Source organism: Anas platyrhynchos, chromosome 1, assembly GCF_047663525.1.
Source record: "Anas platyrhynchos isolate ZD024472 breed Pekin duck chromosome 1, IASCAAS_PekinDuck_T2T, whole genome shotgun sequence".
NCBI lineage: Eukaryota > Metazoa > Chordata > Aves > Anseriformes > Anatidae > Anas > Anas platyrhynchos.
The window spans coordinates 101,357,976-101,380,499 of record NC_092587.1 but is presented as its reverse complement, the minus strand read 5'-3'; the positions used below and the strand labels follow the sequence as shown (position 1 = coordinate 101,380,499).

The following is a 22,524-nucleotide window of genomic DNA, read 5'->3' as shown; positions in this document are numbered from 1 at the left end:
AGTAAATATACAAACTGTGACTTTGCTAGGATCTAACAGAGAAAGTATTTGGACTATTATCCAGTGTAAATTGATAATAACAGCTTATGTAGCGTAAAATATGCCGCTACTTAGGTTAGAGGTTACATACATGTGTACTTACTTTACAAATACTTTTGCAAAAGCATTACTTTTGAGACGCAAGTCCATATATCAATAGAAAAGATTTAAGTGTTGCAATAAAACTGTAGAACTCTCACAGCAAAAGCGGAAGAAGTTTCTCTCAGAGAAATATGATTTAAAATAATTTAAAATAAGAGTTGAAGAAGCCTCTGAGCAGCAAACAAAACAAACTTCATTTGCACTTGACTTTTCAAAAGATCCTCAAAAACTTTGGAGTGGAAAAAGAATGATGAATATACCGCTGCAAATATCGTTGCCTCTCTTGATATAGCTAAGCTTCTACATAATGCTACATAACACACATCTGTGTGATCCACAGATACCATTTTCCTCAAAAAGGAGTAATGGAAGAAAAGTATAAAAGTAAAGAATAAATACAGAAACAAGGTATCACATGCCAATAACTGAATTTGAATTTGATCATATACGTAAATTCATCATACAATCCTGAAAGATTCAAGAATATGAAGCCCCTGCAGTCACCTTCCATTTTGCTGATGTACAACTTCACACTTTCCAAAACATCTTTGGCTTCTCTACTGTGAAAAATGACTTCACTCCCTCTTGTTTATGTGATAGCCAAAATTGTCTCAAGCACAGTTCCATTTTGTGCTCCCACCTGTAAAAGGTGACATTTATAGGGAGAATTACCTAGTTTAATTTTGACAGGGACGTGCCCTTTATGAGGTTTGTTAGGACCTTTCATAACTGGAGAATGTGTCACTTGTAGTTAGTAATCTGAAACCAGTTACATTCCTCAAAAACAAAACAGGCAGCTAATTCAAGTAGGTCTCCAGAGATCAAAGAGCCAAGTTCAGGAAGTCAAGAAGAGGGAGGCAAATGGACTTGTAGCAGGCTAAGTCTGTAAAGGATGACAGGCTGTTATCTGAATATCCCATCACACACCCTTTTTGTGCTACCATATTGAAGCTTCATTCTACTGCAAATTAAGTTTGAACATACACAGTGAGCCTCCATGTCATAAATTATGTGGGAGTAACATTTCAAATAAAGATGAAACCAGTCAACTATAAAAAAATCCCCAACCTAAACACGACTTACATCTCTTTACTTGACTTGTAATTTAGCTTTTTGCTGAGTTCATATTTATGCAAATTTAGATCCTTACATTTATGAAGATCTTACACATCTAAATTACACATAAAATGTCATTTAGTATCAAATTACAAAGTGATTTTTCACATGCTGTGGAGCTTAGAATAGTTTTACATGTCTCTAAAGTGTGTGAGAAATTTTCATTCTTGAAATATCGGGTGGCTATCAGGGAAAGCTACAGTCCCTGTAATATAATCAAATAGAAAGCAGTTCACGTGGCTTCAAGTACTGGTTGGGTAGATTTAAGAAAGATATAACTGTATCATACAGGATCATCTTGCTTTTAAAGCATTTTTGGGAGTTAGTACAGAGATAGCTTCAAGGAAACAACCACAGAAACTGGAGGAAATTCAACTTGAAAAAAAAACACCAAACATGACAGAGTATATAACAAATTCATTATGCCATAAGTAGATACACCGGATCTTCAAACATTTTGCAAAGGCCACAAGAGGCAGAAACTGAGTAAGAAAACTCTTAAAAAAAATCTTACTTAACTTGATTTTCTAATTATTATAGATGGCATTTAAGTCTTGTTCAATACTACTAAGGACTATAGTGTCATGACTGAGATATACATCAGAGTAAGAAAATGCTGTGTGCTTTGGATTAAATAATGTGAACACCTCAGTGAAGTCGACAAAGAAAGTGACTTTTCTATTTCTGCTCAATAGAAAAGGGACAAAGCAGTGGGATTTTTTTTTTCTTTACTGCTACAATTTATTGGGGATTTTAGTGTCTTCTCCAATATAGCTATCACATCTAAAGCTTTTATTTTATTTATTTTTAAGAGTTCCTTAAACACACATTGCTTCACTATGGAGATAAAGCAGATTTTAATATTCTGTATTTGCTTAGTTTTTGGTATGAGATCTCTTTACTTTTCCTGCTTTATAACTGCAGAATCAATGTGCATCCTATTTAAAGAACACATTTACCTTATTACACAGTCCACATAGAGAGTGTATTGCCTGTCTCAATGATGAGTGTTGGAACTGCTTAGAAAATGAGCTACACAAAGGTGTAATGGACGCGAAAATTTTTAGTATTGACCTAAACCAGAAGTCAAATCCACATGTCCATCAACCTAATTGAAATTGTTACTCTAATAGGTGACAGAAAAAAAAAAAAGTCATGCTAAATTCACTATCACATTATAAAATATAAAGTGGCGAAGACAGGAGTTGCTTTAACTGCTAAGCTCTCACAAAACATTTGTTTCCTATGTTTCACAAAAGTTTTTTGGTTAAACTTGCAGCAAAGCACAACCAAGTGATTACTCCACATGATATTCTGTATTTTGTAAATGGAAGTAAATCTAACATATTTTTGAATGTTTACAGAGTAAACTACAACTAAGGATTTCTAAAACTGCAATTGTATATGACTATATGCACAGAATTGCAAATGCTGTTATGTTCAAAACAGGTGTACTGAGAAGTTAATCAAAACAGCTTACTGATTTGTAACAATCCACTATGAATGTAACTACCTCTTACAATGATGACAGCATAAAAGCTATAAACCACAGATTTTGGATTTAATGTAAATTTATTCCATCAACCTGCAACTCTTCTTGTTCCTCACCTCTTCTGTGCTATCTAAAATGCTTTGGTGCTTTTGCAGTGCCACATCACCTTTTCCATTAAAATCATAACCTTTTCAGTTAAAATTCATTGTCTATAATCTGCTGGTAAACAACTAAAATCATGTACTATTATACTGTTACAAACCTACAAATCTTATTTCCAACTATAGAGAGCAATTACTTTCCCTTGCAATGGTGTTGGTGTGTATTTTCTGACACTAGACCTCAAAATGAGAGCACTTTTGAACTGGACTAGCAATTTAACATTATACTACTGTTAGGTGGCACACATTTGAAAAGATACTCATTTTATTTTTGCCTCTTAAGAAGCAGAGCCTCTTAAAGAAAAAAATACTTGTCATATCAGTATTCTGTATGGAGACCTTGTCAGTAAGACTCTTACTGTAATCACATTGAGATGACTTAAGGCAGAGCTTACATACACATCTAGTAACAGTGGAATTCATACGTGCAATCGTGTATCTACTACTACTGAAGTCTACCTCATGGACAATGAAGAAACACAATGTGTATTGCAGATATTACTTCTTGGCACATCGCAAACCACAGAGTATGAAATAAGCGTGGCCACTGATTTGCTGCATGAACAGAACATTAAAACTCATTTAAGAAGCAACAAGCACTGGTAGAAAGTAAATAACAGCACCCAGATAAAATCAGAACCTCTTAAATATGGAAGCCCAGTAAAACACATGTACACCTACAACATACTGTATATAGCATTTTTAACTGATCAACAGATAGTTTAAATAGGTTATACGTTTGCTGGATAAACATACTTCCAATTAGCCAAGCACCAATTATTTTTATCGCTAAAGCAGTAACAAGGAAACAACATGGTCATAGATCTTAATCACATATATTTAATGCGTTATTGTGACGCTGGTGATCCTTCTGGTAGAAGCATTATGAAGTACTCTCTGAATGTGGGCAACGCTAGGCAAAGGGCTCAAACAAACAGACAACTTTATATAGCCCATTTCCTTCACCTCCTCTGGGAGTTAAGGTTTATCAGAAGGGCTGGATTTTCATAAATCATACACCAACAGCGGCATCTACTTAGCTTGCCTAAAAGTTGACAGACAGCTCTGACTAGACTCCTAATATGAATTGTTTAATCAGAGAGATCACTACTTTCAGAGAGTGATTGACCCAGTTCTGAACTGGCTCTTCAACACAACAACAGATAAATCGCTATGGATTACACAGGAAGTGTAGAAAAGCAACTTAAGATAGATAACTAATTTCTGGATTGGAAGGTTTCCTCTCATACTTAACTATCCCAAAACTGACATTTTTTGACCTACACATGGCCTTTCATAGGGCATGTTCAAAACCCTTTGATGTACATTCTCTTCCTCTAAAATGAGGAGACTTTAAAGAGCATACAGGAAGAGATAAGGAATACAAAGTAACATGAACACACTTGACTGTTCTTTCCTCTGACGAAATACTTATAACTAAAGAGATCATTTGTAGACCACTTCTTTTAGAGCAAAACAATATTATTTTTTGTTTCTAAATACGTTGTCTTTTTTTGTTTGGTTGGTTGTTTTTTTTTTTTTTTGTTTTTTTTTAAGTGTTTATTTGCGCAACAATTCCAAATGTACCCTGGTAGATAAAATCCTGGCTGCCTTGCTTCCTGTTACATGTGGCGTTTTGCATGGATATTTGGAGAGGAAAAACCATCTGTAAGTTGAAATTAATTATACAAAATCTAACAAGCACATCTAATAATCATAATTCCATGCAAGCATGAAGATGTGTGCAAGCATACAGAAATGTCTTAATTTATAAAGTGATAGGATACCTCTTCCATCTTTCTATTTTCTTAAGTCCATTAATATGCATATAATAAGACTAACTATATAGTTCCTACATTGTTTCTAGGCAGGCCACTTTTTTTTTTTTTTTAAATCTTTGAATAACATCAAAGTAAGGGGCTGCTACTGCAGAGTGGGTTAAAAAAAAAAAAAAAAAAAAAAAAAAAAGCACTTACTTGCCACTTCCAGCGATGCATTATGACTTACAGCCTCCCCAAGGTAATTCCTTGCCACGCAGACATAGACCCCCTCATCCGGCCTACTCTTGCGCCCATGAACTATGCGTAAGAAAAATAAAGATCCGCTGGGCAGCAACATCCGATGGGAACGAGGGTCATCCTTGTCAGTTTCCACTCTTTCCCCACCTTTATACCACTCAATGGTTGGGGTTGGTCTTCCTTCAGCTTTACAGTTTAAAGTTGCTGGTTCTCCTTTTGAAACAATTAAATCAGAAGGGTGTTCAACAATTCGAGGTGGGAAATCTTCTTGACGAAGACGGGAGCCTATAACATAAAAATGCAAAGTTTTCTTATTAGATCGCTGCCAGGTAATCGTAGAGTTTTGCAATACAACTACTTAACCATTACCCTATAGTGCAGGATTTTAGTAAGAATAGCTATTAATGCATTTCTAAGTGGAAAAAAAAATGCCCCTTACTGTATTTCATTGTGTGGAAGGTTCTCCCAAGTGAATAAATTCAAAAGCATTTTTCAAAATGCAATCTATAATAGTGAAATAAACTGCCATGTTCCTAGATCATACACATGAATATATCAATATAAAAATGGATGCAAATTTATACATACATGAATATGTATACATGTAATTATGAAAACCAATTCTACAGATACTCTGCAGTCATCAGGCCACCTCTGGCAAAACCGGTACTGCTCTTATTTATAACACAAAGTCATGATCAACTTCACTCAACCTTTCGGGAAGTCCACCAATTCATGCAAAGCCTATGGAGTAAGCCTAACTTTTCCAGTACCCACAAAGTTGCTTTATTCTGCTTGTACTACCAGCTCTTTTTAGTGACTTGTTAAACAGTACCACAGATGTAGAAATACACGGAATGCCCAAGTGCTTCTTACAGTTCTTGTGTCAGGAAAATTATAGCTACTTTTTATATTAAATATTTTTAACCGTCTTGGCTACACATTACCCAATCTGAAATTCTGAGCCGATATAAGACAAAAGCACTGGGGGTGAAAGAAGAGTTACAAGCAAACAAGATGCTCTTTTAGAAAGGCACTCAAGGTCAGCCTGATTCAAACTGCGAGCTCAGAGCAGCCTGGAAATACTATGATAATCTGGACAGACATACGATACAGGATAATATGACAACAAACTGGGTAACCCAAGAACTCTGGATTGGGGATAGGGTGTGACCTAAACTTTTGTGGGTTTAAATCTCAATTGACTCAACTAAATCTCAATCGACTCAATTTTAAATTACTATTTTCCTTATTTCTTTATTTATATTTAACTTAGCCATGTACAAAATCAGTTTCACAATTTTTGTGATGAGCCACTCCCTCATAACTGAAATGAGCAATTTCTGATCTTTCTCCAAGGTAACAATACCTAGACATGGATAAAGAGCCTTATTTTGTTTATACCATTGCTTATTTCTTACATACCTCACAAGGAAAGACACAGAAACAATCCTACAATCGATGGGATTGAGTACACCCTCAGCAAGTTTGCAGATGACACCAAGCTGTGTGGTGCAATTGATATCAAAGAAGGAGGAGATGCCATTCAAAGGGACCTGGACAGGCTGGAGAAGTGGGCCCATGTGAACCTAATGATGTTCAAGAAGTCCAAGTACAAGATGCTGCACCTGGGTCAGGGCAACCGCAGACATGAACACAGACTGGGAGAAGAACTCATTGAGGGCAGCTACACCGAGGACTTGGAGGTTCTGGTGGACAAAAAGGCTCATGAGCCAGCAGTGCATGCATGCAGCCCAGAAGTCCAACTGCACCCTGGGCTGCATCAACAGAGGGGTGGCCAGCAGAGGGAGGTGATTGTGCCCCTCTGCTCTGCCCTCGTGAGGCCCCACCTGGAGTACTGCATCCACGTCTTCAGCCACAAGCACAAGAAAGATGTGGATCTTTTAAAGCAAGTCTAGAAAAGTGCCACAAAGTTGATCAGAGGGCTGGAGCACCTATGAAGAAAGGCTCAGAGAGCTGGGGATGTGCAGTCTGTGGAGGAGAAGGCTCCTGGGAGACCTCATTGAAGCCTTTCATACTTAAAGGGGGCTTATAAAAAGGATGGAGAGGGATTCTTTAATTGGGTAGATAATGATAGGACAAGGGTCTTCGTTTGCATATGCAATAGTACGTGGCGCAGGTTTGTATTTTCACAGATTGTACCAGCCAGCTATTACGCAGTACAGTTTTAAGCTGCTTGCTGTTTCCATCAGCCAGGCTCACACCACAAATAAATGAAATATCATTTTCAGATATATTGTATGCATACCTTCCATACTGACATTCAAGTCACTTTACACTAACTGAAATGACCATACAGAATAAAAGTTCGAAGACTGACCTCTACATTTTCTTGAAAACAGACTCAAGATTCTTGAGGGGGCAAAGTCCTTACGTAAGGTCAAGTTCTCAGAAAACTCCAGGAATGCTCATATACTTTTGAGACTTCTTTAACATCAGAGGGATTAAAATGATGGAAATGTCAATTATTTTATATGTATATTTAATCTGGTGTTTTATAAAGCTATCTTTCTCTAGAAAATTTCATAAAATTGTTTGAAGTGGAAAGGGACAAAGTTATAATTAGTTGACTGGCACATAGTGAGCATTAACCACAGATTTAGTGACAACTGCCTCAGGGATATAATGGCCTTGACAACTAAGTTATAATCTTCCCACATATCTATACGTTTTTATTTTTATTTTAAAGTTTTCATTTTAGCCTAGTTATTTAAGCTGCATTTGTGCTTTATTGAGTATAAGCAGCTTCAATTATCAACACCAATCTTACAGTGGGCACCAATCATGTAATTTTCCTGTCAAAAATCCATCCTGAAGGGATATTTGGTTTAAAAAAAAAAAAATAGAAGCAAAATACCTATTATACACTGGATATGCCATTAGATATATAGAGCTGCTTCTCCTCCCAGCCCCCAAAAGATGACAGCACTGTGTTATAGGATCTAACCAACTTGTGTTCCGTGCTTTCGTTCTAACTCAAGTCTTCCATAAAAACTCAACAGGATGCGACCAATTAAAGTACGCCATACTAATTATTTCACGATGCTACTTAAAAGAACAGTTATATGAAATCATGTTTCCAGTTTCTTGGACTGTGCCACAACTATTTTTACAAGAATTCCAGCACTGAAATAAACAGACATGAAGGTTCAAAGAAAGATAGTATTAGATGAATGCTAAATTTGCAGTGGCAAGAATTGTTTCTCCTTGCCTTAAAACTTCCTGTTGGTATAATATACGAATTATTGAAAATAGAATGGAATAGTCATTTAAATAGGAAAGCTGCTATCATGGGTACTGACCTCCTGGGGGGAGAGGAAGAAGGAGGTCCCGTTCATTTTCAGTTTCACAAATACAGCATTTAATGCGTGTCTTTAGAACACTAGATCTCTAGTCCATTCTTTTATTGAAGAGCTTAATGTTTTAACATAAGAACTAAGCTACTGTCCTAACTGATATACAAGATATTAATAAAATGCTAACAAACAAAACTACAGCTTTAAAAAGTCAGTGTTAGGTGGTTCCTGCAAATAATTATGCTTCAAAAGAACATGAGTAATCCATTTTTACCAGTAGTATTTCCACTACTTTTAACTTAATCTTTCAGAAAGTGGTGGAATTTTTCTGTGGTTTTGTTTATACTGATTAGAAAGACACTCGGTATCTCTGTTGCTCTAACAGTTAAAAATCTTTCTCTAATTCTCAAGTTAAATGCAGCCATGAGTAGTACATACCTAACTCTCCCTGTACACAAGTTGCCCTTGAATTCAGATTCACTGACACACTTACAGATTGCAAGTGTAAGATTGCAAGTTTTTCATTTTTTAACCACCTTTCTGGATTTCATGTTGTTGTAGCTGTTAGAAATCAACAAACTAATCTCCTCCGGTTTTCTTCTCGTAAGATTTGCTCACCATTTCCCTGTTTTACATGTAAGTTCCAGTTTGAGTTCATCTTTTCTGAACACAGAAGACTCAAACCAAGTACAGGTAAGAAGCAGACTTAAAATAATATTGCAAGAGCACACAATGAAACAGTGAGAATCATGTTACACAGAAGAAATATCTAAAAGAATCAAAGAATTTTCCATGAAGTAGCTTTTCTGTGTATAGCCATTAAACTAACCTAACCCATTGGATTTACTTGTTCTCATAGACAGCAGATAATTTTCAAGGAAAAAAATTGGACAAATCAGTTTCTCAGAGATAGTGAAAAAGATGCTTTAGTTTCTGTTAATAAAGAACTCCATTTGTCTCTTATTTTTAGTGTATTTCTTCTCTTTGTATCCTAGTCCAGCCCCAATAGAACATCCAATTTCCTGAGCTTTGCAGCCTGCAGGAGCAGTTCATTTTAAAAAGCAAGTATTTTGAAACTTCCTTTACAGATGTTGCAGCCATAACCAAAGGCATGGAATAACTAATGAACTAATGCTGTGCCTGTTTCTTCAGATTTCCCCCGAACTGTCAACTAGGAAGAGAAATTTCACTTTTGAATTTTGCTTTGGCAGAAAGCACAAGAACTAAGACTACACTAAATCGGTATTTCTAAAACACTCAAATATGAGAATAGAGTTGCATCACATTGGACTCGCAAAGTAGTTCTTTGCACAGTTATGAAGAATTTTATTTACAACAGCTGTTGATTTCTAACAACAGAGTACTCAACTTCCAGTTCAGGATAAAAAAAATATTCTTTTTACTTAAATCCTGCCATAACTTTGCACAGCTATAGGTGTGCACAATTTCATAAATTCTATAAAAGGATGCTACCTTTATAACCAAAAATTGCAGACAGCAGAGGTGCTACATTTGCACAAGTGAGCTAATATTTGTATCCTAAGGAGAAAAATGAATAGTTGGAATGTGATTGACGCCCACCCAGGACTACAGGTTTATGGAAGTACATTTTAAGATGTGTTCAATGCTTCCATATATTAAGCTGGGAATAGGTCCAGTTCTTTCCAATAATTCAGATACCATAAAAAGAGATAAGCAAGGCACTCAGTTTGGATCAGTATAACTTTTTATTATTTTACTACTTCTTTCTCCGGTTTACACCATTATGTCAAGAAATACTTGTGTGTCTCTCCTTTAAGCGGCATTGGAGTTTTTGTTCCTACAAAGACACAAAATGATAAATTAATCTTTCATTATTTCGGTTACTGAGGTATATTTCTGGATAAAACATGTTGGACTTTAAATACAAGGTGTTTATAAAATCTTAAAAGAAAGAATCATGGGCTGTGCCTTTTAAACTTAGCTGCAGGCACCCATGAAACATTTTTCCACTTAGAAAGATAACCTTGAAGTATCTTATGCTGCTAATACATCGTGAATTACATCACATTTCTGTCCTGGTTACAACACTATCAGGAGATGTCAGAAAACAGTAATTTACTGTATGTGTACAGTCAAAAAAATCTAGACTAACCACAGACAGCCTCGAGTTTTAAGCTATGTCTGCCTCTTTCCCCAAAGGAAGAGATTAAAAAATGCCTCAAATCCAGACTGATCTGGCACCTGGCTCTTGTACGAGATGTAACACATGTATAGCCACATTCAATTTACACAATACTTATGTCTTAGTCAACTGAGGAGAAGCTAACTGAAGTATTATAGCAATACAGTAATAAACTAAACAAACAAGGGAGAAAAATAAGAATATATTACATTGGTTTAAATTGTTTGCTTCTGTTTCTTATTCTACAATATATCCTGACACAAATGACTAGGTCAAAAAAGCTGTAAGTTTTTAGGCAAAAAGACTTCTAAAAAGATGATGGAGCCTCATAGATATTTAAATATTCTATCTGGTATGAACAAAAAAAATATTAGCACATACTGCATTGCATAGATACTAACAACAGCTCTGTTTTACTCCATAGAATTACATTTCTCAGGAAATACTAAGAGAGACTAGCTCTCTGAAGCGATCACTTTTTCAGTTGAAAGTGGCAACTGTAAGAATCATAGTTTAGTTTTGTAATCCCAAATTCAATGCAACTCTTTAAAATTGCTTTTGGACAGACTATTTATTTTCAAGAGACATAGCTTTACAGTGAACCATCATTACACAAATACATGTTTACTGGTTTGTCCAGCAGTTAGCATGTATAAGTCCTAACCTGGTTATTCATTAAGTGTAGCGAGAATATAAATTTAAACTAATAACATTTATATTGAGCTATGTAAGAGGCTGACATTTGCATAAAACACTGGGAACATCACCTACTGCCTGAGGTAAGAAAGCGTTTGGTTTTATTTTTCTTTCTCTCAGCTCTGCTCTCCAGCAAGATATGTATCTCATCTAACTTTAGTGAATACTGAAGCAGTGTGAGACGGCAGTATCTAGAATGCTGGCTTCTGAAACCAAACCTCATTCAATAAAAATTACAGTATCCCCCACCAAGCTGGTAAGTTCAGAATAGTATTTTCCCTTAAAGAAAATATTAATGAAATTACAGGAGTATCTTTTATTAATATTGCAAATTAACTATGACACAGTGAGTAATCACACCACATTTCAAGAACAAATACAGAGGTAATGAAGCCTACTCCATTAATAATTTTTTCTTTGAAATGGTTGCTGTAATGTCGGGAGATATTTCCTGCACTGGGATAATACAGAGAACAAGAGCACAACAGCAAGACAGAGCCACAAACAGATCTGAAGGCAAGCTCATCTTTGGAGATTGGGATGTGACGATCTTGAAGCCACAAGCTGCTTGGAAATGATCACAGTAAACTGAAGGATGCCTGAAGCAATGAGGCCAGGCAGGTACGGAGGGAACTCAGAGAAGACTGGCATTGCTAGAGCAACAGCCAAGGAACAGCAGTCAAGGGTGTTGAACCAAATACAGGCTATCCTCCTGGATCATCATACTCCTCCTCATTCATGAAAAGATACGCCTAAGCATACCTTTCCTTTTGGTTGTTCTTTTTAAAAAACATTTAGACATGGAAACCAATGATTCTGTGCATTTATTTCAGAGGGATTGCCTACACTCTATTTTGGACTTAAACCCACTTCTTACCATGCTTAAGAATACTGACTGCTACTTCATTTCCAACTCCAGATTCAGTGTGAGACTCAATCTGATCATGATCAACTGCACATTCAAACGCTTAAAAGATGTTGAGGGAAGAGAAAAAGGATCTGCATTTCCTCGGGACTGTAGGGAAGCCAAAGAAACAGCAAATAGAGCCTAAGCTTTTCTCTTCTCAAGCAGCACTCCTCAACTCTGAGGCAACAGAAGCACAGTACTGTGACAGCCGACAGCATTCCTAGGCTTTTGCTTGTGCTAGTTTTGCTACATCTCACAGAAATAACATTAAATTTATTTTGAAAACAAGAATAAGTGACAAGGAGAAATACAAGGATGTGAAACACCTCACTGAATTTCTACTTTAAGGTGATTCTAAATGTGTTTATCTGCAAGGGTGAATGAAGTATCACAACTGCCCTCAGGAATCTAGATGTTAGGTATTTTTTGGAGTGTTACATCAGCTCAGGAATAAATACTCAAGAATAATTAGAGTTAATACTCTAATTATTTAGTTAATGCTAATAATTTAGAGAAGATTAACAATAGAATAAAGAGTCATTATAAAATAGCTAAATTACCTTATTTCTGTTGTTGGTATTTTAATGTGTTAAACATTTGGATTGAAACAAATCTATTTCACTCTACTTAAAACAATCCAACTGTTCGTACAACATTAAGTTTGGAAAATTACAAAAAGGCCAGACATTTCCAAATACAAGTTCTTACAATGATACATCACTGTCACGTTTTACTTGCATAAGGAAGAAAGAGTGGAAGTTTAAATCCAAATGAAACAAATACTTACAATGAGATTTTTAGAAGTACATTAAATGTACAGATCAATATAAATTATTTTATTTTTAAGTGTAAATTGAAAAAATAATTATACACATCAAATTTAATAAACTCATACTTAAAAAATGTCTATCCATATCCTCTTTCCAAAACACACTTTATTCAAACAGAAAGCTAAGTAAATTAGTATTAAGTGTGGAAGATAGCAAGCTTGCAGTGGAAAGAAGTAAGTATCTCCTCTTGCAAATAGAAGAAAAAGGACTGATGATCCCACAGGCTTCGAATGGAGCATCTGCCAAACTGGAAGGAAGGCTGCTCAGGGAACCAGAACATGCCGCCGGACAATGAAGCCTCAGTAACTCAGTGAGCGATGATTCTGGTTGGAGCAATCAACTGGAACTAATCCAGTATTTTCAAAAACACCTGGGATATATTTTTACCTTCCCATATAAATGTGAATCAGTCACATACTCTACAAAACATATCCCCAACTATTTTTTTTACCAGAAAGTCATGAGTTACTTTGCACAGCAATCAATATGACATCACTGCTTGATGACCTAAAAATCTCTTTCTATTGCTTTTCACTAATACAAAGGTAATGTCAAAACACCAAGCATTACCTTTCCCCAAAAATAAACTTCCACCTATTGTTACCATTAAAACTACTTTTTTTCTGAGTGATGGAGTATTGGATTGTGATGGGTGTGATGTGATATGATGGAGTGATGGAGGATGTATTTTCTTTGACAGCAAGGTGATCAAATTTTACATTCCTCAGGTCAGAAAAACAAAACAAAACAAACAAAAACACATTGGCATTAAATTTGAAGTCAAAGAAACCTTCAACTGAAGAGAAAATCTTAAACTGCAACTCCTTTGCATAAAGCATACTGAAACAATTCTAACATTACATCCTACTGTAGATGAACTGCATTACACAGAAAACAATGTCCGAGGACATCTTTAAATGAGCGGTATCAGCCCTGAAAACTATCCCTCAGACTTTTTCTTCCCTGAGATGAAGAATTAATGCTACCATTACTATGTTCTGAGTTCCCATTTCAAAGCATTGCTGCTGAACACACAGTGACAAATTATGAGAAATTTCCACCATTATCTCTGCCACACCTATACCTTCCAAACTGGATTTTAGTTCTGGTTGTAGTGAAAATGTGATTAGCAACTTGCAAACAACCAAGCTGAAGACTTTGGTATCATTCAACAGCCACTGCAGATTCCTAAAAACAGGGCCTGGAAAAATTCCAGTCCTCAGGCTTGCGTACTTACTCTTACATAAACTTTCAGTCGTTTTGATCACCCACACTTTCACATCCAGAGTTCTCATACTTCGTGCTCTGAATCATGTTACCAGTAAAACTCTCTGGAAGATCATACCAAAACCAGAGCCATGCAGGAAATTGCCCAGCTCTATATATTCTTCCTCTACTAATGCACACTGCCAATTTTTTTTTTTACTTATCCAAACATTATGATCCACATAGGAGAAAAAATGGTTCACTGTAAATAACAGCTATGTTAAAGTGATCATGTTAGAAAAAACATGACCCTTTCAAAGAGCAAAAAAGCACAAACAAGCAGTTCAGTGGAACCTCTCCATGATCCTACAGCTGAATATGTGTAGATACTTCAGCCATCAAGCTACGTGTCAGTTGTAGGAAGAATGAAGGCAAGGGCTGACCATGGTACCTGCTATGAAAGGCACCATCCCAGCTAGCAGTTTGATACTCCGCCAAATAAAACTTCCAAGCATAAGTGGATCTGAGAAAAGCACAAAGGGCTTTCATTTTAATTGTTTAGGCTCTAGAAGATTGCTGAACTACCCCCCTCAGCTTTCCTGGCATAATTATTCTCTTGATAAAAGAAGATTCTACAGTATACACAGATACATATCGATATATATATATGTATATATGTAAAATAGTGCAATTAGCAATGTTTCCTATTTTTGTGTGTGCATGTTTCTACGTTAAAACACAACAGTATCTGTGAATGAAGAGAAAACTCAAAGGAAATAGTTTCAAAACAAATGTAAGTTTCAAAGCACTCACTGTAGACACTAACTTTGGTGTTCAAACAGGAAAATTGTATTTAATATCTGTCTATACAAAATTAACAGGAGAAAAAATATGAAATGCATACCTACAGGTTATGGATAAAAGAAATAGTGAAAACATTAGACAGCTTTCCCAAATAGTGGCTTCTTCAGAAAATCTGTAGCTAATAGCCTAAGCGTTCAGCAGCTTGACATGTATTTAAACATCTAAAACAAAGCTTTTGAGATACCCTATATAATAGGCACACTCAAGGTAGATATTTAAATAGCACCAGTCTTAGGTGAGTTATTAACTTCTTCAAGAAAAGGTAGTGAATCACAGTTTTAAGCATAATTGTCTGGAGTAATTTATACTTTCAGAAAACAAAATATTTGAAATGGCCTTTTAAAGGATTAGTAACAAATCCCTAGAGGAATGCAGCCCATCTCAGTCAGTTTTCAGCCTTAAAAGCAAATTCTGACATAACCAGAACATGAATGAAGGTAATCTTTATAGCTTCCATGGTATGCTAAAATGTTAGAATTTTACAGATAAATAAAAATGCTGTTGACTGAGCCTACTGAAGGCTAAGTGAAATGAAAAAAAAAGATTAAATAAGGGCAGTAGGTCATGGTTGTTGAGGATGAGATTTAAGGAGTGAAGAACATTTTAACAGTATGAGAAAAAGTTAGAAAAATATAATTATTTGATCAAAAGCAAGAAGACAGGAGTAGGATTTTATTCTGCATATTTTTAAAAACTAGTTTAACAACTAGCCTGTGAATTACCGTTAATAGGGTTCTGATGAAGGGATTAGAGTGCTGATGGAGACGCATCAACATTTAGATACAGAAAATTGCAAAAGGAATGAGGGAGAAGAGGTAAGAGAAAGCCGGTATTACATAACCATGGTGCTTTGAGTGGAAAGCAACAGATATGAATGCAAGACGTAAATGAGGGAAAACAAAAATCTCAAAACTCTGCAGAGCTGTGCAAGAAAGGCACAAGAACCTTGAACATAAAAGACAACAGCCAGCAAAAATGATGAGAGGAACAGAGCTGTATGATTCAAGATTATAATGCATTATACAACACAACTACAGGCCAGCAGGAAGAGGCTCATGTGGTATATAAATGTCAATTATGAAGAAGCCTCAAAATGATTAAGGAGAATAACTATTTGAAAATAAAGGAAAGGAATTGTTATTACTTCTATCAGCAGCCACTATGTGACACTGGGGTTCAAACAGTAAAGAAAAATAGGTTATGTCAGGAATTAATAAACAGTAGAACAGCATGACCAAGAATATCATCCAACTTTATCAATTGATCAAAAAACAAACAAACAAAAAAAAAAAACAAAAAACACATTACTTCTCTGCAGAATGCTTCTTTCACAGTTTAATGATAGGCAAGAGGAAAAAAAACAGCAACCTATAAGAACAGGGCAGCTAGGTTCAAATAACCTGCTGCTACACCAAGTAGGTTCCTTTAGCAAAGGAAAGCTATTTTTGAGTCTGTAAGATTGATTGATTGAATATGATATTACTAGTTTTCCTTCCAAAAAATTAAACTGCATTTTACAAGTATGTAGAAATACTGAGGGGGAAAAAAAGCTACCTATATTCATAACAAAACAAATTTCATCAAGTACAAATATGTCACCTTCTATTGCTCAGGGCTATTGTAATGCATCCAATCATGGACTGAATCTGCCTGTTCGCTAAGAATGCATGTTCGTCTCAGATTTATTACACAGGGACTAGGTTTAATTACCACCCTCATCCCATCTCCTTCCCTCCTCCCATGACTACACCATGCAGAACTTGCTCAATTTCTCCCAAGAGGCAAAAGTAGGCCAGGGCCTTTACTGCAACCCCAAAACTCGAACCTTACTAGAAACTTATGCTGTTGCTAACACTGCATAACATTTTACTGCAAAGGTGTATCAGCCATGACTTGCATGGTGGATTCAAAGAACTATTGGTTATACATTTTCATCCTTCCAAAGGACTATCCCACATTTTAGGCAAGCTTTTCTTGCAATAGGTTTTTCAAGGCTAAGTTCCCTTTCTGTATCAAAAAGACAAGTACAGCATATTTTCTAAACTCTAAAAGGCAACCAGTATATGGACTTTTCTACTTTATGTAAACAGCTATTTGAAACAAAACCCCTGAACCTAAATTAAGCCCTCCTGAATAGCCTGAAAGCCTTCAGTGGGACTAATTAGTCAGAACCACTAGGCCTTGAGGCTCACAGCTGCTCACTACTACCCTGTGCAAAGGCTGAGAATTAAATGCATGGTTAGGGGGTTAAATTGATTAACGGGTATCAGTTGTCCCTTCTCCACAGGGCAAGCACTAATCTCCTCCTTTTTATTCTTTAATATGACATTATATGACTAATTAGTAGCATTATGGCACAGGTATCAGTTTAAAAGTTGCTTTTCTGACAATTAATCTGTCTTTATTTTAATTTACTACTTTAAATAAACAGGAAATTCTCCCTCAGTATTTTGATTAAAAGCAAAAGCTAAGTAGTGCTAAAAGATATATTACAAAAGAATTGAGAGATTGTACAGCAACTGTCAGCCCTCTGTGCTTTATTTTGAAATTTTTCTTTTAATTTGTTCTGTAATTGTGAGCAATTTGTCATATTTATAAATAATGGCATTTGTAAACAATAAACACCACACTGTAATAGCTACAAGACATTATATAGAGAAGTTAGTTATAAAAAGCATTGAATCTGTCCTGTGTTACTTGATTATTTGATTTTCCATAAGGGCAGTAGTAAACAGGCAACTTTCAAGCCTGTTTAGGAAAGAAACACTGTGGAAAAACTAGAAAGTTTTTATTTGTGTTAACTGCTTCAATATTAACATAGCACATCATCATTAGAAAACATTACCTATCCAAAAGAGCAAATGACATAATTCATCAAATTTGAAAAATGATAATCTAATGAAAAATTAAAAAAAAAAAAAGCCATATAAGATTTTGAGGCAGAACAAAAACATTCAGAATATTTCACCCCAAATCCCATAGTTTATCATTGGCCTCACAGAAAGCTCAAAGTTCTCAGCAGAGGCCATGCCACTCAACTTTTGAGTTGGCCGGTTCTTTGGGTGAGAGCTGACTACTCCAGCTCCTCTCTTGACTTACACCTAAGTGAAACCACCATAGGTAAACACCAACTGCTTGGCCTTCACAGTAAAATCGAGATTTTCTATTAGGTACACATAACCCCTACACTGCCATGGAAAAACAAAGTGATTCAATATAGGATGTTGAAAACACAAAGGGACAATTAGCCTGCTTGATGTGGAACTACCTAACCAAACCAAAGTCAATCCTTTGTTTCTTCATACCTTGACGAATTAACTGTTCTTAAAGTGACATCTCCATCTACCAGCAGGCAAGGGGCAGTCCACAGATCTGTGCTCAAGTCAGGTGTCTTCTGTCAAAAGCTCACAAGAATATTTTTTCTGGTAAGAATCTGAGGAAGGTGTTATGGGGGCCCATTTGTATCAGCAATTAGGAAAGTCACATATGACAGAAGACCTGGGATTAAGCCTCTGCTTCAAGGGCTATTTATCAATTTAATGTAAAACAGTTGGAACACAGATTTTAGAAGAAACTGACTGTGAGATGTCTGTGAAACCCAACAGGGTAGGTCTGAGATGGTCAGCTCTGTAACATGTGATCAGACACAATACCCTGAAGAACACAATAAAGGTATTAGGCATGGGAGCTGACAACATTTAGGCTTCCTTGTGGCATATACTTATCCACCCTTTCAAAGAAACTCTTAATAGTCTGGTCTACTAACATCTGTGTATCACTTTTTAATTAGCGATAAATAATGGAGAACTAAACCAGAGACCTGAAAGCATAAGGCAGGTGCTGAATTTAGTCAAAATGATCAAAATATTTTTCCCCCTGTCTTAAACGGAAGTTACATGGTGGCTTTCAAGCCATGTAGTCACTGTAATGACACTAAAACAAAATAGAGAAGGCTTTTCAGAATACCCAGAAACTGCATGTCCCAGCAGAAACACTTGAGATCATAGAATCATAGAATATCCTGAGTTGGAAGGGACCCTTAAGGATCATCAAGTCCAACTCTTGACACCGCACAGGTCTACCCAAAAGTTCAGACCATGTGACTAAGTGCACAGTCCAATCTCTTCTTAAATTCAGACAGGCTCGGTGCAGTGACCACTTCCCTGGGGAGCCTGTTCCAGTGTGCAACCACCCTCTCTGTGAAGAACCCCCTCCTGATGTCAAGCCTAAATTTCCCCTGCCTCAGCTTAACCCCGTTCCCGCGGGTCCTGTCACTGGTGTTAATGGAGAAAAGGTCTCCAGCCTCTCGACACCCCCTTACGAGGAAGTTGTAGACTGCGATGAGGTCTCCCCTCAGCCTCCTCTTCTCCAGGCTGAACAGGCCCAGTGCCCTCAGCCGTTCCTCGTACGTCTTCCCCTCCAGGCCTTTCACCATCTTCGTAGCCCTCCTCTGGACACTCTCCAACAGTTTCATGTCCTTTTTATACTGTGGTGCCCAGAACTGCACACAGTACTCGAGGTGAGGCCGCACCAGCGCAGAGTAGAGCGGGACAATCACCTCCCTTGACCTACTAGCGATGCCGTGCTTGATGCACCCCAGGACACGGTTGGCCCTCCTGGCTGCCAGGGCACACTGCTGGCTCATATTCAACTTGCTGTCTACCACGACCCCCAGATCCCTCTCTTCTAGGCTGCTCTCCAGCGTCTCATCGCCCAGTCTGTACGTGCAGCCAGGGTTTCCCCGTCCCAGGTGCAGGACCCGGCACTTGCTCTTATTGAACTTCATGCGGTTGGCGATCGCCCAGCTCTCCAACCTATCCAGATCCCTCTGCAAGGCCTTTCCACCCTCATTCGAGTCCACAACTCCTCCAAGTTTGGTGTCATCAGCAAACTTGCTCAAAATACCTTCTATTCCTACATCCAGATCGTTTATAAAAATATTGAAAAGATGACAACATATGCACCAAACTTAACAGTAAATGTGGTTTGTTTTTTCCTTTAATATCAGTATTTAATTATCAGTAAAAATCAAACAACTAGTTGTAATCTGTGCAATCAAACTATTCTTACAATCCAATACTATGATTTCAAAAAATGCTTCATTAGGTAGTTTTATTTCCTGCTCAGAAATATAGCATATGTAACAGGGTTTCTCAAAACACCAAGATACTATACGGTTCTTAAAAACAAAAATATGGTGGTTTTTTTATTATTATTTATTTATTAAAATAGCTAATGAATTAGCAACAATTTTACAAAAGTCTACTCAATACAGACTTCCACATAAAAGACCGAAGAGTCTGAGCCAAAGCTGAAAACTTATTATATTTAAGTTAGCATACATAACTTCAATTCTTAGAGTTCTTTGCCTTTCTCCTGTTTAAAAGAGGACTGTTTGTCATTTAGTTGCTGTATTAATTTTTAATTGACCATAGAGTATTACCAAGATGAAAAAAAAACAAAACTTCAGTGTTTGTACATGCAATTCTCCAGAAAGTCATCTGTTAACTGACGAAGAAAGGCATTGGGGACTAGGTTAAAGCTTAGCTACGGAAGCTTTGACCTTGTATTATTTACCTCAATAGAAACCAACATTTTTACAAATGCTTAGCTACTAAAAGGATCTGAGTGGTGAAGAATTTCTTGCTTAGAGAGAAATCAATAGCACAGAATATAACGTCAAAGTGATCAGGAGAATAGAGACAAGAGCAGGTTTCAGCTGAGCTAAAAAATAAATAAATCTAAAAGACTCACATGCAAGACCAGAGCACTGTGAAACTAGAAAAAAAAAAAAAAAAAGCCACACAGCATTTATTTAAAAGTTTTTTCTTCTAATGATCCCAAACTCCCAATTGCCTAATACTGACAATATTTAAGCAAGATCAGCAACCAGAAACTGAGATGTGAAGTATAGCTTTCTATTCTTCATTTACCAAGATCTCTTTCTCCCTTGACTTTGATCACATATCAGCTTATAACTATTTCAACACCTATTATAACACCTTCAACAAAACAAAACAAAAAACACTTAGAATTGTAGTTTCCTTAGCTTGATTTAGTTATGCTCCTTAACTGGATTACTTTCTCCCAGGAGAAGTCAGCAAAGTTTGATGAACAAACATATCATGAATATCTCTCACATCCCCAAAAATACAGTTCTAAGGAAGACAAACAGAACCATTGTTCTGAAGTACAACATATCCCCAAAACTCATTTCATCTTAATTTAAAGTAAATGCCCCTAACAATTAATTGCAAACAGAATAGTCACGTAAACTTGCACAATCAAGCCATAGTAAAGAATGTTCTGACCTTGAAAAAAGCATTTATTGGTACATTTCAATAGGAAAAATCCCCATTTTCCTGTTAATGCTGTCATAAAAGCCTGAATGAATTACTAAAAATCATTACTTTTATGTTGAAAGCTCTCACCATGACAACAATGAATTATCAGGGGAAGGGAAGTAAAAAGACAAATAACATTAAAGGGGCCATCTCCACAAAACACTGCTGTGAATGCAAGTGCCTAAAGCCTTCATGCTTATTAGTACTGCTCATTGTGGTCTCTACCTATTCTCCTTCACTAATGTATGATATCTCCTGCCACTCAGTGGAAGGATTCCATCCTCATGAATCTCTCACTCTACAGTATGCTAGCTTAATGACTGGTAAAAAAAAAAAGCCTTCAGAGGTAGACAATATTGTAGCGGTACATACTGTAATGCTTCCAATATGGTTAAGACAGGACGCTATCAGAGAAAACCTAAAGGAACTGATGTTTCCAAGCTGGAGAAAGAAATCTACTCCTAAGAATTATTTCGCCAATGTGAAGAAAAAAATAAAGTAAATTCCAGCAACTGAAAATAAGAATAATTAAAACATTTGAAGTAACTTATATCCCTTCTAAACTGAAGGATTTGTGTAGAAACTTCCTTAAAAAGTACCCCAATGTGACCATACATGTTCACCAGATACTATATTTTAAGTCAAATATTAACCCATATGCCTTAAGAATTATAAGATAAACCTTATTTAATTAAAAAACAGCAACAATAACAACAACAACAAAAAAAACATAACTCAGTTAAAACAGTGAAACTGGATTACCCATTTCCTTCAAGTAAACACATTTTTAAATTAAGCTGTCCATAATATGGTAGGATGACATTACAATTTAACAAGACAGGTATTATTCTCAAGAAAATTTATCACAGCTGAAAAAAAAGAACAAATAATATTCACATCTGGGAACTCTTTACAAAATTGATATGTTGTTTGTACCTCTTCCTTTTCTATTCTTAAAGTCCTGAAATTGTTGCACACAGATTACTTTGTCTCGTGGATGAAGATACGTTGAGGATATCAGTTCATGAAGGAGATACAGATGAAGACAAAAACCATGAAAGAAACGTGGTTGATCATGACAAATAACTGTGCTTAATAAAACCTATGTAACAGTGACAGAAGTCTTTTTAAGTACTTATATTTTCAACGTAGGGGACCATTAAGTTCAAAGCTGTGTTTCATCCGAAGTAATACAGTATAAAGTTGTTACTTACTAAAGTTTATTGAATTGTCATAGATTCCTTTACCTTCCTGGTTTACGGCTGTAG

General features: G+C 36.3%; 1 protein-coding gene across 3 annotated transcripts in view; it reads right to left on the bottom strand.

Annotated features, from left to right (window-relative positions):
* The window catches only part of ROBO1 (roundabout guidance receptor 1), a 737,177-nt gene that overhangs the window by 271,781 nt on the left and 442,872 nt on the right, over window positions 1-22,524 (bottom strand). For all 3 annotated transcript variants that reach the window (XM_038185492.2, XM_038185509.2, XM_038185519.2), the window contains one exon: window positions 4,887-5,213. In XM_038185492.2, coding sequence (XP_038041420.1) covers window positions 4,887-5,213 — 327 coding nt within the window. The remainder of the gene's footprint in view (window positions 1-4,886; window positions 5,214-22,524) is intronic.